Genomic DNA, 17,633 nt, shown 5'->3' with positions numbered 1-17,633 from the left:
GAAAGCAGAAGAGTAGCTGAAAGCAGAATTTCAGAAGTCAAAACTAGATATTACTTACATTATTCATCCATTCTAGTTATTGCAAATTTATGTTACACAGAAAAAGCTGAAAAAGTTTGGCAGGCAGCTCAATTTGAACACATTTCACTAACATTTCCATTATGTCTATTTATGCAGTTCCATCATGATTGGTTATGAATTTTCATATATAAGTATGCTCAATATTGAAATTATACTAACAATAATCACATTTCTAAAAAATTGAGTGATTTTTTTTATAGTAAAATCAATGACTTATAAAAAGTGATGCAGGGGCACCTGGGTGGTGCAGTCAGCTAAGTATCCAACTGTTAATCTGGGCTCAGGTCATGATCTCAGGGTCATAGGATCAAGCCCCACATCCAGCACCATGCTTAGCGGGGAGTCTGCTTGAGTCTCTCTTTCCCTTCTCCCTCTACACATTCTTTCACTTTTCTGTAATTTATTCAAATATAAATGTAAAAATATGATGATTTGAAAATATGTTTCTATTTCCATCCATTAGTGTCCAGAGTAGTATGTTCCAGAGCAGAAGTCCCTTGTTTAATTTTACATGAATCTAATCTTCTAGGTCATATGAAAGTGGTGTACTGTATGATTTTAGCATGTTTGTATAAGATGTAGACATAAGATGCAGCAGACAGGACAGAAAGATCAAAATTCAGTTTTTAAAGCACATAAACCACTGCTGACATATTTGAGCTACATGAGTGACATGTAAGTGCTACCTATTGTTATCACCATCTTTATCATCATCATCTTTAGACAATAGAAGCTCTGTCCATTCCTTATAAGTGACAAAGCTATCAACAAGAGAACGTATGAGCTCAGGGGCCAGGTCTTAAATCCTTGCCACAGTAGTGTTCAATCTCTAAGCATGGAGTTGAGGGTGTGCAGGGAAATCCAGTAAACTTCCTGCATCTTTTCTTATTCTGTTTCAATTCACACAATGTTTGGGATTGAAATAGATGGTCTCTAAACTCTTCTGTAATATCTAAAAATATAAAGAAATATAAAGCAGAATCAGGGGATCCCTGGGTTGCTCAGTGGTTTAGCGCCTGCCTTCAGCCCAGGGCTTGATCCTGGAGTCCTGGGATCGAGTCCCACATCAGGCTCCCTGCATGGAACCTACTTTCCCTCTGCCTTTGTCTCTGCCTCTCTCTTCTCTCTCTCTCTCTGTCTCTCATGAATAAATACATAAAATAATTTAAAAAATTTTTTTTAAAGAATCAGACCTATAAATACAACAAATGAACTGATGGGGAGGTGGGTTGGGAGGCTGGGCAAAATGGGCAAAGAGGGTGGGAGGTACAAGTTCCCAGTTAGGGAATAAGTCACAGGAACAAGAGGCACACCATAAGGACTACAGTCAGTGATACTGTAACAGGGATGTAATGGGGCAGATAGTAGCTACACTTGTGGTGAACATAGCATCATATATAAACTTGTCAAATCACTAAGCTTCATTACCTGAAACTAATGTAACATTGGGTATCAACTATATCAAAAAAAGACATCATATGGTCCCAACACAAGACCTTTTGACAGATTTTGGAATACTGTTGAGTATGCTATAGGCACCTCTCAACACTGTGCTGGGGATACTACCCAATAAATGTCCACAACCAAGAAAAGTATCAAGGAACCAAGAAACATGAAGGTGGTTTCTTATTATTTGAGTAAGACAAAGCTGTCATTGATTTCACACTTCTAATCTTTACTCTGTGTCTGTGGGTGTGTATGGAGTAAGATTAGAGAGATATACTTTAAATATGAATATTATATGTATTATATAATTATTTATAAGATAGTATATTATATATAAACTATATATATATGCATATAATATATATTATATAAGTTCTATACCTGTCATCATCAAAAAAACAAAAATGTAACTCAAAATACTCTCTTAGCCACCAGCATCAAATAAAACAATCCCATTTGGGGAACTTGAAACTCCCTAAATACAATTCCTTTGTTTCCTCATTTAGAGCCCTTAAAATGACCCAAACCACTCATTTTCTGAGTGGCAGCACTGACTGAAGTTCACTTCTTGTTGTTTTGAAATTTTCATCTCCTATCTGGAATACTTTGATTTTAATCAAGAAAGACTTATTAGTCCATAGTGAACCCTTCATCACAGAATGACTTTGATTTTAGGCATATACAGTAGAATTCCACCCAGTGTTAGCCCCCCAAAAAGAAAAAAAAAAGCAGAATATCAAAAGGCTACATGGCAACATGACACAGAGGATAAATTTGTTCTAATTGAAGCTTATTGTAAAATTTATGAGATGATCACAGAAAATGCTATTGTAATACTCTTCACTGAAATGAGAGTGATAATCCATCCACTGCACAGGAACATAAAAGAATGGGTACTTTCCTCCTACAGAAGAAGAATGTCATGTTTTTTTTCTGAATTCAACATTGAAAAGTCCACCCACATGATGGAAGACCTGCAGACCATTTACGTACATGCATGAAAACTCTATCTTTTAGCCCATATAGAAGTATTTCTAATGGCATTTACACAGTATGATATAATTCACCATTTCTTGAATCAGCAGAATTTTAAAGATTTATATAACTCAGTCACTGCTAGAATTTAATTGAACCTTTGAGGTTTATCAGTCCTTTCCCTACAATACACAGACATTCCCCTCCACCATCCATGCCATGTGCTGATCTGTTTTCAGAGAGATCACCCTTTATGCACAGCCTATATCCTCTATGGGAATCCACTCAGTTTTGGAATATCCCAGTTCCTATGAGCTAGACATGCTTTTCCTAAATTTCACTCAGATGTTTCCCTACAATTTAACAAATCTCACCTTTCAGACATTAATCCATATCACCAACATAAGTCTAAGGCAATTATCACATTTTGAACAACAACAAAATCTCTAAGACAAACACTTCTCCTTTGGGCTCGTCTCATGTTTCTAGCTGCTTTTACATCCTGGTTAACCTCTTCCAAATGATTACTCGCCTCCTTGTTCATAAAACTCAAAAAAGAACAGATTATGTAATCTGCTGTTTGACCAGTGCAGCTTTCCCACGAGACTATCTTCTTTGAGTGATTTCACTTTCTTTAATATAAGCCGAGACTGCTAAGGTTCTTTTTAAATAATTGACAAAAATAAAAAGCATTAGCTCATACTGTGTTTGAATGGAATAAAACTTTAGAAAGTTCTAGGCATCAGGGTTCTTCTACACTACTGTTGTTTTGGTTGATATTTGAAACATAAATATATAATTTCATTTTATCCTTATTACATTTTATGGTACAGTTTTGGCAAAAATTGAAGATTTTTGTGGTATTTGTAAAACCTTGATAACATACAGGTTAGCCCTTCTATATGTGTATTATTTTAATCAGGAATTCTCAACATATTATCACCCAAGACTGAGAAGAATATTAAGTATCTTTCACCTCTCACCAAAGGCAAAAGCTATTGGCTACTGTGGAGTGATCAGCAGTGAGGACATGAAATGTGCTATCTTGTAGCTTGAATTTCTTCCTACCCTAGTCAAGAAAATGACTAATTTTTTTTTTTTTTGGCCCAATACCTTGCTGAAATAAAGATGTACTACCTTTAACATTTTGATCAACTGCTGAAATGAGGGCATGATAGCAACATGCTGTTTAAATCTGCAATAACACTGGGAGAGATAATGCACTCCATGATGGTATCAAGTTGTAGAAAGACTGAGTGACATTTGGTACTTCTGGCGTCCTAGAATTCTCCAACTGGGTAATTAGAGAGGAATTTCAAGCCAAAACTATTCACTATATAAAAGAATTGTCCAGTATATTTAATATTTGTGAGTTGGAAAAAAATAGCACATGCTGTGCCTATCACCAAGAAATCTTGAGGATTTCAAAAACATTTTGTTTTTTCTATTTAAAAAATACAGTTTCAAAATACAAGATGCTGATTTCTTAAAGCTGAATTTTTCAGGATTTTTTTTTCATTTGTATAACATTATTAAACATGAGCTATTCAGGGTTTCTAAAGAACATTCCAAATATATCTATTAATATGACTCATTATTTGTTAGAACATAATTTCCTAAAATTGCTGTGCTTTGCACATAACTCTGGATATCACCCATTGTGCCATTTTAAATATTTTCTGAAACTTTTTCTATTTACTCTCTTCTCAAGCAATTCCCTCTCTTTGCCTACTTTAATTGGAACTCGACTGTCTCAGACCTATTTGCAATAAAGGGGACTGCAAGAGAAGCTTACTAAAGAGAGCCTGACCAAATATTTTTGTGCAGGTTTTTAAGATTGAAAGTCAAACTTCATCAGAGTCTGTTTGAAGTCCCATTCACTTCATAAGAGCTAAGCAAAAGACAAGACAAATCATCATTTCCCAGTTGAACAGTGAACTGTCTTAAGGCAAGGCGATGATGCCTGCACCGAAACAGGTAATCAAAATGTCATGTGTAACTCTCCTGTCACTGGGTCAAAATGAAGGAAGGGGAATCTCAGTGATTATAAGGACTTGTGAGACACACCCCAGTGTGCTCACACTGCAGGGACAAACACCATTAGCAGTTGATGGGCCTTGCAGCCTATGACCTAGGTGAAGGACAAACAATAAAGTGCAGAGAATCTTACGTTCTTGAAAGGATGTAAAGAGCATCTGAAACCGGCTGTTCCGACTGCCCTCATCGGCCCACATGCGGATGACCCCAAGACCCGTGCGGAGCATGACGTCATTGGCCACAGTGCTACAGAACTTGGCTTTCAGGTCCCCCACTGAGCTGCTGCCGTCATACACAGCCACAAAGTTCCTTTTGCATTCGTTTGAATTCTGCATCTCATAGTCCAAGAAGCGTAAGTAAATCTGGAAGATAACAACAAAGATGCAGTCATTTCCTCAAAGCAGAACAGGATTTCTCTTTAGTCTCACAAGGTAGTCCTGATGGCAATCAATCTTATGATTTTTTCCCCTGTGGAGAGGAGGAGGTAAAGCTGTACAACCAAGATCAAACTGTGTTTAGTAATTTTTTTCAGATGTTATTTTCCTTTCTTCATGCACATAAATGTATGGCAATAAATAAGGTATATTACTATTAAAGGAAAACAGAAATGGTATCAGAACATGGTCTCTAATTTCACTTTGTTTAAATCATTTCACACAACTACAGTTTCATTTTTGAAGGAGAGGAAAGAAGAAAGAAAGAAAGAAAGAAAGAAAGAAAGAAAGAAAGAAAGAAAGAAAGAAAGAAAGAAGGAAGGAAGGAAGGAAGGAAGGAAGGAAGGAAGGAAGGAAGGAAGGAAGAAAGAAAGAAAGAAAGAAAGAAAGAAAGAAAGAAAGAAAGAAAGAAAGAGAGAGAGAAAGAAAGAAAGAGAGAAAGGGAAAGAGCTAATCTGTGACTGTTCTCACCACAATATAGAGTCAAGCCATTTAGTTAAGTCCACATAAATAAAAATTATATTAACATTTAATGAGTAAAAATTTCCTATGCAACATACTACATAGATTATTTTTAAATACTCCCAACTACTCTATAAATTCAGATGGTGAAACAGAGACTCGGGTGGCAGAAACTGGATGCCAGACAAGGTGTCTCTAACTCCCTAGGCTATGACCCTTCCACAATATAAGACTGCTGCAGACATGTTGTTTTATGATCAACAGATTTTATTGGACTCTGTTCCAATGTGCATTACAAAACCACAAGCAATTCAGCCAAAGATAGGTTTGAAAAAAAGTCATCTGTCCATTCACCCACTGGTTCAACATTATCTACACTGTGGCCTCTGACTTTGTCCCAGACACTATTCAAGGCACCAAGGACACACCAGTGCCCAAAGGAATGAGGCTCAGTGTTGAAAGTGTGTGTCTATTAATCCATGACACACAGACCAATGTCATACCAACAGAAGGGACATAAAGAAAAAAAAATCTGTGCACTATGAGAGGGATTTCTGGCATGGTTCTAAAATGAAGAAGGCATCCTTCAAAAATATCTAAGTATTTTATGTTTTTGAACACGAAAGGCTACAGGCTATTTTCTCTCATACACCCCTCCATTAATGTAACACGGGCGTAAACTGGAGACATGTGTTCAACTAACAATCCATCTCTTTCATCTCTATACTCATTTTTGTTTATTTATTCATAAACTATGAATCCCATAAAACAAACATTTCTCAGGTTCCAGATGTCTGCCTTACATTTAAAAGCTTCTGTATTTCAAATTATAAGAAATTTCTCTTGCACCCTCAATGATCTTACTGAATTGGGCAGCAATCCTTGTTAATCTGACCTTCAAAATGGTTGTTTACATCTCTGCTGAAGGGTCTATGACATTTCAACCGTCTCCCAACTGGCCTGGATATGTCTAAGGTTCTAACTTTCCACTACACTCCCAAAGCCCAGCCCCGTCAAAGTTATATTTCTAAGAAACAGATTTAACAATCACACTACAATCTTCAACTGGCTTCCAAATGGTTATAATAATAATTTTTTTAAAAAGTTTAAAAATCATGAACTGGCAAATTTTTGTTCTTAGGTCTGAACATTTCACCCTTATTTTACAAAATGCCATCCTTTCTGCACAGGACATTAGTTATATGTGAGTAACCATTCCTTATTCTCTGCCTACTGAGTTCTTCCTGGTTTTTCAAAGTCCAATTCAATTGTCACAAGCCCAGCGCAAAATATTCACTGCTCCTACTCCCCAACCATAGCAGAATTTTCTCTGCATCTTCTATGCTAAAATATTATTTTGAACGTATTTTAAGCTTTAGTTACTGGTTCTATGAAATTTTTACTAACACCATGTGTTCCTAAAACACTGGTGTAGTGAAGTACACCTTTTTGAATTTCAAGTGTTAAACCATGTGTTGTATATGTGAGGCACTCCATCAGAGTTTGTAAGAGGACATACCTGTGAATGACTGATTGGTGATTCTAGTTTGTTATTGATTTCATTTGTTAGCTCCCTATCAATTATTGATCAGGGCCCTATATGGCAGACTGTTCTAAGTGCTATAAATAATAATTACATAGACTAATTGGCATCTTATTATTTGCAGTAGGAAAAATCAACTGCAAAACTCCCCCAAACAAGGTCTTTCTAACATAACTCTGAAACATCAGGGAACCACAAAACAGTCTGCTGCGGATTTTGTAAGAGAAAACTGACTAAAAGTGTGTGTCCCAAGTCAGGAAATACTCATATAACCTTGAGGAAGGAGGACAACAGAGAAATATGAAAAAATGGGCAAAAATTAAGAAACAGTGGAAAGCCCTTGAGTTTCATTATGCTTTGCTTGGTGAGGTTTTCGTATATAGGCAATATGTAACATTGCAGCTGGAGCTACTCGAAAATTTCCAAACACTTCGATGCTAACTTTAACTGCCATGACTACAGACATAAAACATATGCCCTAAGAAAGTATGCCTATTCCTCACTTTCAGGTTATGTTTTATTTTATCAGAGGTTCAACTATTACTCACGTAATCCATCTGGGATTCTCTCTTCCCAACCAAATATTATGTTCCTGAAAACTATCCGGGAAATCCCAGAATGTCTCCTTTACGAAGGCAGATTTGAAAATTTCAAACCTTCCAAGTTTTCACCAACTACTTTGCTTTTCAAATTATCACATGGATTTATAAAAAGGGGATTGGGTCTTTCCAATGACCTTTGCCAGGAAGCTGAAGCAAAGGAGACCAAGCAGCTCACTCAAGGGATGTAAGCAATCAATGTGAGAGACTTAAATAGGATTAAGATACCTAACTCTTGTTCTAAAGCTATTTTCATCACCCCATCCTGGCTGAAAATAAACAGACTGGAACCTCTATAAAAATAAAAATACTTACAAAGTCTAGGTATGCTTATTAGGCAATGTTAAATGCAACAAAAATCAAGTATGCATTTATAGTCTCAAATACAATACAATCAATCCAACAGTTTATTAGCCCTCAAAAGAATATGCAACCACAATTGTAAATATACAAAACTCCTAGTAGGAGAAAATAGTGAGTAGGGTACATAAAAAGGTCCTTTGGAATCTAATGTAAAGTAACCCCTCCCTCCAGTGTCCTTTTAAAGCTCTAAAAAACCAAACACTCTGCCCACAGAAAGTAAAACAAGTAATCATTTGACTAATTAAAGAAAGAAAGATATCCGAGAGCCTAATGTTTCCAGGTTGAGTGAGTCAGTGGCCCAACATGCGTGAAACATATTCAAAGTAGCCTCACATTGCCTGTAGAAGCCCAGCTTAAAATGCTAATTATTTATCTGCATCCTATTACTGGCAATAACTTAAGACATTGCGCTAACACATGATTTCACTCAAATCTCTCAACAACAGACATGTGTTATAACCATTTTATCACGAAAAAGCCAAGATTGGAAAAAACTAAGTAACTTTTTCAAAGTGATCCAAGCCCTCAGGTTAATAAATAAGTCTTGAACTCCCATCTGCCTGGTAGGTAGTTTGCCCCTTCATACGCCCTGTGCAGACTCGTGTAATTTTTTCTTTTTAATTCTCACAGACTTATGTTCCAGAAAGAAAGTTATAATCTTAAGGAAAACCAACTGCAACAAAATAAATAAAGAAGCAAGCAAAGCCAAACTGTTTCGATTTTCCTACAGGGGCCAGGAAACATGTTGACAATCAAGATAAAAATGAGATTCACAGAAAATAAATGTGTCCCTCTGAAATAAATGACTGTCTCAAATTTTCTTAAGTTTGTTTTATAGAAGAGCACTGCTATAGTTAGAAAGTAAATTTGCATATTTAGCGCGTGGTTTCTCATTTGACAGCTCAAGAGAGCGTCCCCATTTTCCATACGAGAGGACTAATTGATGTTCTTACAATGAAGTTCAATGACCGAGGTCTAAGCACCTTCTCTATTTAAAGGCCATTCTTGGTAGACAGGATACTATTTATAGAGAAAGTGAACAATTAGTCACTAGATTTTATGTATTCACTTCTGAAGCATTCCATTATTTTTTTTTCACTTTTTAAAATCATTTAAGACAAGAAATAAAATATGCCAGTGGATATTAGCTTTACTGGGTGCAGAGCGGTTGATGCAAAAGCCAACTATCCTTAGCGAGAAGAATGATCAAGCTTCCCTACACTAGCTTTAGGATACATCATATGAAAGCCTTCCTTATATTGGGATTGAAATGATATCCGGCCAGCTTAAAGCATGTGCCATAAGATCACCACAGGGGAGAATGTCACATGACATGGGTTTTATTTAAGGCAGAAAACCACAGAAAGCTCTTTAGTCTCTCTGCTGAGAAAAAGGGAAAATGATAAACAGAATCATATATAACTCCAGTAAAATAGTCAGATTACAATCTCCTCTCAGTGAATCATTTTGATGCATTCTTCTTTCTAATCAATCACAAAGAGTTTGAGCTGACAAAATGATTTATTGAACAGGACCAGAGGAGCTTCAGAACACATAAGCAATTTCTGGCAGTATCTGTCTTCCAAATCGCACTAATAGAGCAGAATCCCTTTGGTGTACTTAAAGCAAGTAAATTGAGCTAACAATTTACCAAGTAATATATTTACAAACAAACGTTTAATACCAACCTTTCAACCTGGTCCCTCCCCTCATGTCACAATGATATGCAGCAAACAGACATTGTTTGGGGCAATTATTTAAGATTTGCCAGAACAGTTTTCGCCATGAAAATACAAATTAAATGCACAACAGCCCAAGAAACGCTGTCCATGGTTCCAACACTACTCTCCACTTTGATAAATAAAACCACAGTCTAAAAGTGTATAGGACAGGACTTGTGTGCTTGCTGTTTTACCTATGACTGGACATGCCAGGCCTTTAGCCATGATATCCCATGAATTTGGACGGTAACAGCACCCTCTTTATTCGGAGGAGAAAACCAGAACATCATACTCTTTTCTGAAATGTCGTAATGACACACCTTACAAGAAATCCCGATGAGCATACTAAAATGATTTTCTGGCCTACATCAGTGAGGATCAAAATATTTCAAGTCCATCTCCAAAATCTGATCATAAAAACTGAGATTTCAGTTAGATACAAAGTGGAATCACGACATGTTCACTGGTGATTATCTGCTAAAAGTTTCATTTGGTTTACCCAATTTTTATTTTCATTTAGGAGATAATAAAGGCCAACTCAGTCTTTCGAACCCTAAAATTTACCATTGTAAGTGAGTTCAGTTACTACCCTTCATCTGTTGTGTTAGTTTTCTCCTTGCCTCATAACAAGTTCCCAGAAATAGAGCAGCTTTAAACAAGACCCATTTAGTATCTCTGAGTTCTGCAGGATACAAGTAACTGTGGGCTTGACTGTGTTCTCTGCTAAGGGTGTATGAGGCTGAAAACCAACCTGCTTGCATTCTAGGACCAAGGTTCCTGTTTTCTTGATGACCATTTCCCAGGGATCACTTCGATCTCCTAGAAAACATTCTTACTTCCTCTGACTTCCTCTTTTGCCTACAGCCAGAAAAAAGCCAGCTTTGGGAACACCTGGGTGGCTCAGTGGTTGAGCATCTGCCTTTGGCTCCGGTCATGATCCCGGGGTCCTGGGATGAAGTCCCACAACAGGCTCCCCGCAAGGAGCCTGCTTCTCCCTCTGCCTATGTCTCTGCCTCTTTCTCTGTCTCATGAATGAATAAATTAAATCTTAGGGAGGGAGGGAGGGAGGGAGGGAGGGAGGAAGGAAGGAAGGAAGGAAGGAAGGAAGGAAGGAAGGAAGGAAGGAAGGGAGGAAGGAAAGAAGGAAAGAGAGAAAGAAAGAGAAAGAAAAAGAAAGTCCTTTTAGAAGACTCATGTGATTAGATTAGGCTCACCTGGATAAACGTTTTTAATTAACCCAGAGCCAACTGATTGGTAATCTTAATTGCATCAGCAAAATCCCTTTTGCCAGGTAATTTAACATAATCAGTTATGTGATATTTTATATTCGCAGTCCCACTGATTGGGCTGGAAATCTTGGGTGTCATCTTTAAGATTCCACCTACAATTAAGTTCATCATACAATTTACTTTAAAACAACTTCACTATAAGATATTGATCTATGATATTTGTCAAGTTTTCCTCTTTATTTAAAATGCTAATTTGATTCAAAACATTTTGAATCAAGTAACAACACATTAAAAATTAATGTGAAGTTTTAAATGATGGGCAATTACTAAAAGATAGAAATTTATTGTTCCAACACCTTAATCATGAAGTTAATCATCTTCATTTGTGCACTCTTAGAAGTCTTTGACTTATCCCTTTTCCTATCTTAACAAATTTGACAATATCCTTAAATAGTGTGTTTTTGTGACATCACACTGGACTGGGGAATCGGGAGAGAGAAATCTTGCCTTAGCTCTGTGCTAACAAACCAAATATTTGTGCAATCACTTAGCATAGACTCATCAAGGTTTGGTCATGAGAGGAGTTTAATATTATCTATGCCGAAGAATTACCTGACTTTTAAATTATTGTGCAAAATCTCTGCCAAACTTCATTTGCATTCTTCCTATGGACTCTAATTTGATTTTTGGGGAGTTTCATTATTAAAACAAAGACCAAACACTTCTTCATATTGAATCAAAAGCTTTATTTTCCCAGTTTCAAGCATTCAAATAGATCGTAGTACTTGAAACCATGAAGATTAATCCTTATCCTCCTGTTCCTCTGTCATATGACAGTCCTTTAAGTGTCTGAAGATTGCTATGCTACCATGTTCATTTTTCTAGATATACATCAGTTTTTTATTCCATGAGTTTTAACTGAATGACAGATACTTCACTTGGTATTAGGTAAACTGGGACTTATTTATTGGAATTCCATGAATAGTTACCATGATTTGATCATCCAACATTCTTTTCTGTTGGTTCTCTTCTGTACCAGATCCAGGAAAAGACATCACAACACCCTTCCTCTAGAGTCTATGCAAAGGTATCTCTATATTCTATTATTAACTCATCTAAGACTTCATTATTCTGTCTCAGCTTATTGATCTGTTAAATGAGCTAACCAGTATCAGATTTCCAACGTTCTTTCTGGCTCTAGTATGCCAAATTCTAAAAACTCTGTACTAATTACATTCTAATTAAAGGTGATTAACTGTTTTACTATTTTCTACTTGTCAAGTCCGAGAAGCAATATATATACTTGATATAAATTTTAGTAGAACCAAAAAAAAAAGTTTAATAGAACCCCAGTAAACTATTGAGCACCTGCATTGTGCAAGATGTTTCAATCCCCAGTTATCATTCAAATATTCGCCATGAGCCACTTCAAGTTTAACTTGTGCTTTGATAGTCTATTCTCATAAGTTGCTAGGAACTCCACAAAAATAGAAAGCCCACATAGACAGTCATATCCAGTTCTTGCTTTTCTCCACAGTTATTCAAAGCCACTTCCTATCCTCTAACCTTTAATTTAACGGAGAAAGCCTGTCACAATAGAGTCATCTTTGTCTAGCTCTGCAGGCGGCTTCCCCTTTGGGTCACAGAATGCCAAATTCTCTAACAGACAGGTACACTGGGTATTGTTGCTCTGGAATTGTACAAAAGACAGCCTATTTACAGCTGGAAAAAAAAAAAACGATGTGTGTTTACACTCCCATAAAAACCCTCTCTTCACCACTGTAGTGATAAAGATGCTACTTACAACAATGAGGTGGGGATCAAATGACTCCAGCTAGAAACATTTTTTTAATCTTTCATTCATAGAGTTTAAGAAAAATGACTAGCACTTGCATGTGAACCCACAGATTACGTAAGAGAGCATAATAAACTGCAATCTAGCTCCTTTATAATCCAGGGAGTGGGTTGGCTTTTATGTCACGAACAGCCTTTGATTTTTTAAAAAAAGGAATACTGTGTATTTCTTGTTAATACAATAAAAGTTTTCAAAGATTTGCAAAGATGCAAAGAGTTCTGCCAGTGGCAAAGCTGCAAGATGGAGAATGGCTCTGAATCTCTGTAGCTGGAAGTCTGGAGAAAGTATGCCACACTGCAAACTGTATGCAGACCCCAGAGACATCTCCATGGGAAAATCAAGTGATGAAAGGCAACCTGTTTCCTGAAATACAAACATCCTCAAAGATGACTCTATTTCACCCCATCTTGAATATTCATCCACCAAATTATCCTCTACTGATCTTGATTATTTCTTTTGCCTATCTACCGTCATAAGCTAGCCTCAACCATGGGGATCATTGCCACATCTCCCTCCTGAGTCTTCTGCTTGTGGTGTGCGCTCCTCTGTCCCTACTTTGCAGGGAAGAACTATTTTTCTGGAATGCAAAACTAATCACATCATTTTCTTGCTTCAACTCCTCCATATATCACTAATGCGATCACAATGAATCCAGGTTCTTTAGCCACCTACAGAGCTCTTTGGCTAAAAGACTCACCATCCACCTCCAAACTTTATTTGCCTCCATGCTTTTATTTGGTCACATTCAATTACTTAATTCCTAAAAAAGCTCACTGTCTTCTGATTTGATGACCCAGATGCTACTCCTTCTACCTAGAGAGCCCTTCCCTAGTCTACCTAACACAATGTTGTTTCTCATTAAGATTCAGTGGACATCCTGGCTGAATTTGATTCCACATTTGTCTTACTTTCGCAGGTGTATGCAGACTTCTCCCTCTCTCTACTACACCTTATGAACATCTTAATGTTCATGTCTCATTCCTTGGATTATTTTGTTACATATTTGTCTAAGACTTAAACTGGAAACATGAAGACAAGGGATAACATGCTTTCTTCATCTCTCCAACATGTTTGAGGATTTACAGAGCCACTAAGTCTACTAATTAAATAATAAACTCTTTCTTTTTTTTTTTTAATTTTATTTATTTATTTATGATATTCACACACAGAGAGAGAGAGAGAGAGGCAGAGACATAGGCAGAGGGAGAAGCAGGCTCCATGCACTGGGAGCCCGACGTGGGATTCGATCCCGGGTCTCCAGGATCGCGCCCTGGGCCAAAGGCAGGCGCTAAACCGCTGCGCCACCCAGGGATCCCAATAATAAACTCTTTCAATCTCAAAAATAGTCAACAACAAACCTAATTAATCAATACTGCTTGATTGAAACTGTATAGCTGAGGAATGACAATAAGGGGAGAGGGATAAGCAAATGAGCAAGACTCCCCACCTATGACAGTGACTGACACAAAATCATCCCCAGTATTTCTTAAAATATCAATAAGAGGATAAATATGGTTGTTCTAAAGAACTAGTTCCAAAGTAGTGGCCTGAGTCTGAATCTGACCCGTAATATATTTAGTTTAATAAGGTAAATTTACAATTTCAAAAATTTATTGCCAGCATTTAAACATCAAGGTGATCAACATAAAATCTAGACCCCTAGATGAGAAGATTGGGAGACTTGGTCATTTTAGACCAGTACTTTTTCATAACAATAATTTTTTTAAAAAAAAACTTAATAGGCAGTGAAGTCCTGCTGGCTTCTTTGCATGGGCCAAGCTCTCCTAGGTCCTGTTCACCACTGTCCCCCAGTCTTATCACAAGATATTTTATATGCCAGAGATACATGATTTTGCAAGACCTGGACAATTTCTTCCAAAGATACAATATAGTTTGAAAACTGAGCAAACTACAGATTCTGACAGTGAGGGCATACGTGTAATTATACTTAGACCCATGGCTTACGCATAGCACTTTGATCCATTTTCCAGAAAGAGGGAGTCACAGTAGGGTCTCTCGTCCAGGTGATCAAGTGATATCTTCCAAACACCTTCTCCATATTATTTATGACATCAAAACTTCCTTTGATGAGGCAAGACAAATTGCATTTCAAACCCAAATAAAGTAAAAGCTTCTGATTGCACTCTGAAACCCACTAAGCATGTTCAGTCTGTTCAAAGCAGTGCATGCTCCAGACAGTTCCCAAGCTGACTGTCAAATCTGTTTTCACCTTAAGACTGACCTTGGATCGTGGAGGTGCCCGGATGTACCACTTGCAATCCACGGCCTCGCTCGCAGAGGCTTTGCCTTCCTTCATAATTTGTATAGATTCCACGATTCCTTCAGGACCGCCCATCTCAAACTCACATGCTACATAACGAAATGCCAAACAAACATACAAAAATGGAGCTTGAATAATAAACCAAAAGTATATTCCAGAGCAGAAAACAAAGACCTCTGAACATTATGGAGTATTTTACCAACCTGGTAACGGTTTCAAAACTCCAAGGTCCTTAAAGTCAGGATCTTAAAAATTGAGAAAAAGATAATTAGTCTTATTCTGCATTTATTACTTAAAATGATGGTGAGTACAATACCATTAAATTATTCAGGAACCTGCCAAAAAATATATTAAGAGAAATTAAGTGGATAAATAAAAAACTGATAATGGTAAGACTGAAATGTTAATTTATAAAAAAGAATTATTACCATAGGGTTTTTATCAATACAAAGGAAGCCATTTTTAAAAACCTTCCAATGCCACTCTTCATCTAGTCATCAAATGTAGATATTAACTCCTTATCTCTAAATCCTTAATCGGACATTAAATGTTTTTGTAAAATGTATCCACAGGTAATTCAAGCTTTGTGTAAACTTCTGTCTATGACATATATCATCATTTGATCTGATTTAATGGATTCTGTAGATTGATGAAACACAATTTTCTTTACTGAACTCCCGGAAGTACAACTTTAGGCTGTGAAACTGAGGGCTTCTCTCCCCAGGCAGGATGTACTATCCTGTTTCCATCAGATCTTCTTCCCTAATGTATTATTCCATGCTGGCTTCCAAAGTATTCCCCAGTATTCACTGTGCCCTCTCAACGCCAAGTCCTGCCCTTGGCTTCCCTCTCACCTGCCCCAGGTCCGGGCAGGTGTCCTTCTCTGCTCATGTACTTGGGGGAAGTTTGACTTATCATGAGCCTCAGAAGCATCCTAATTATTATAAGCCAAAAATGGTGGGCTTGTTTCCATTTCCTGAAGTTTATTTTGAGTTAGGTATGCAACCAGTGGAATGTTAACAGTGAGCCGGCTGGAAGACTTCTGAGGAAGTTTTCTTCAATAAAAAAAGAGAAACAAAGACTATATAGTTTTCTGGCTCACACTATGGTCTGGTTTGTATGGGTGTCTTTGGGATCCAGCACAGTGGTCAGCTTATGATGTTGACAGGAGCTAACGTGAGGAGATGCTAATTCTCAAGGCTGAGCAGAATAGAAACCTAGAGAAGGTGAATCCCTATGGACCTCACACAGCATCGTATTCTACTCTGTAGTCACACTTCTTTCTCCCTTTTGCTTTTTGAAACAATGTACATCCTTATAATTTCAGGTATTTTGAATTGGATTTTCTTTTACTTATAAATAAAGGGGATTAATGGCTCTGATTTCTCTTGGAGACACCTGGCACCCAATTTAAAAAGATGACTGTGAAATTTAATTTCTTTTTACTACTAAAGTATTGGCTGTACATTAAAAATCTTATAAAGCTAGAAATATGTTGAGAGACACTGAAAAACAAGAGTCTAGGGCTGAAATATGAAAGGGTAGCACTCTCAGGAGACCATTATTTCTGGATATCAAGACTGTGTGTGCATAGCTATCTGTGTGTATCCAAGTGCACTTCTTTGTACGGCTGTGTGCTTGGAAACACAAAGCCTGTGGCTGCAGACTGACTGTATCACTGTATTTATTTTCATTACATGTTTTTTTCGAATTTTGTTGAACAGTAATGTGTACTGATACACTGAAATTAAAAGGCCTGGACCAGCCAGGCCCAGTTTAGTTGGGTCAACTATTTAGATGCACTTTATTATAGAACACAATTATAATGTGGTGATACATTTGGGAATCAAGATGCAAATATCCTTGTATAATTATTTTGAAAATAGTCCTTTTACCTTTTGGAAGAAGGAAGGGAGGTAGGCAGGATGAAAGGAAAGAGGGAAGGAAAGAAAAAGAAAAAGAGAGAAGGAAAGAGGGAAAGAGGGAGATAGAACACCTGTACACAATTTCCATAAAGACGCAGAAATGAGGACAAAATAGTTAATTTGGATCAGGATACCCCCAAGTAGATTTTTTGCCTTCATCTAAGTTAATGTATATTTGGTTATTCTTTTAGAAAAAGTGCATAAAGATATTTTTTAAATTATTTATTTGAGAGGGAAAGAGAACGAGTGTGTGCACAAACATGAAGGTGTAGAGGGAGAGGCAGAGGGAGAGAGCATCTCAAGCAGACATGGTGAGCATGGAGCCTGACATGTGCCTCAATCTCATGACCCTGCGATCACTATCTGAGCTGAAATCAACACTCAGACGCTTAACCCACTGAACCACCCAGGTATCCCTCAAAAAAATGTATATTTAATACTTAACATGTACAATAAAAGGACTATGTTTTGTACAGAATTACTCAAATTGGTTGTCACCATTAAGCAGTTATATTAGTAGTGAAGAGACCTAATATTTTCCCTACTTTATAGCAAGCTTGCCCACTTCAGTTATCCAGATTCTTTATTATTCAGTATATCCTTTTAACTATTTTGCATAATGTTTAATAATAGTTCTTGGTGATTAGGGACACTTGGGTGGCTCAGTGGTTGAGCATCTGCC

The 17,633-nt window shown here is 37.1% G+C and overlaps 1 protein-coding gene across 9 annotated transcripts in view; it reads right to left on the bottom strand.

The window, feature by feature from the left end:
• NETO1 (neuropilin and tolloid like 1) overlaps positions 1–17,633 on the bottom strand; it is a 137,009-nt gene that overhangs the window by 45,520 nt on the left and 73,856 nt on the right. For 8 of the 9 annotated variants that reach the window (XR_012028064.1, XM_072820214.1, XM_072820204.1 and 5 more), the window contains exons 5-7: positions 15,230–15,271; positions 14,988–15,115; positions 4,673–4,901 (exon numbers count right to left, since the gene is read on the bottom strand). Coding sequence is in view for 7 of the 9 variants with exons in the window: in XM_072820214.1 (XP_072676315.1) it covers positions 4,673–4,901; positions 14,988–15,115; positions 15,230–15,271 (399 nt within the window). In the remaining 2 variants the exon portion in view is untranslated. Of the gene's footprint in view, positions 1–4,672; positions 4,902–14,987; positions 15,116–15,229; positions 15,272–17,633 lie in introns of those variants that run through there. The other variant, XR_012028069.1, reaches the window with a different exon arrangement.

The sequence above is a fragment of the Canis lupus genome, chromosome 1 (assembly GCF_048164855.1).
Source record: "Canis lupus baileyi chromosome 1, mCanLup2.hap1, whole genome shotgun sequence".
Taxonomy (NCBI): Eukaryota; Metazoa; Chordata; class Mammalia; order Carnivora; family Canidae; genus Canis; species Canis lupus.
This window is presented reverse-complemented; position numbering and strand designations above follow the sequence as displayed.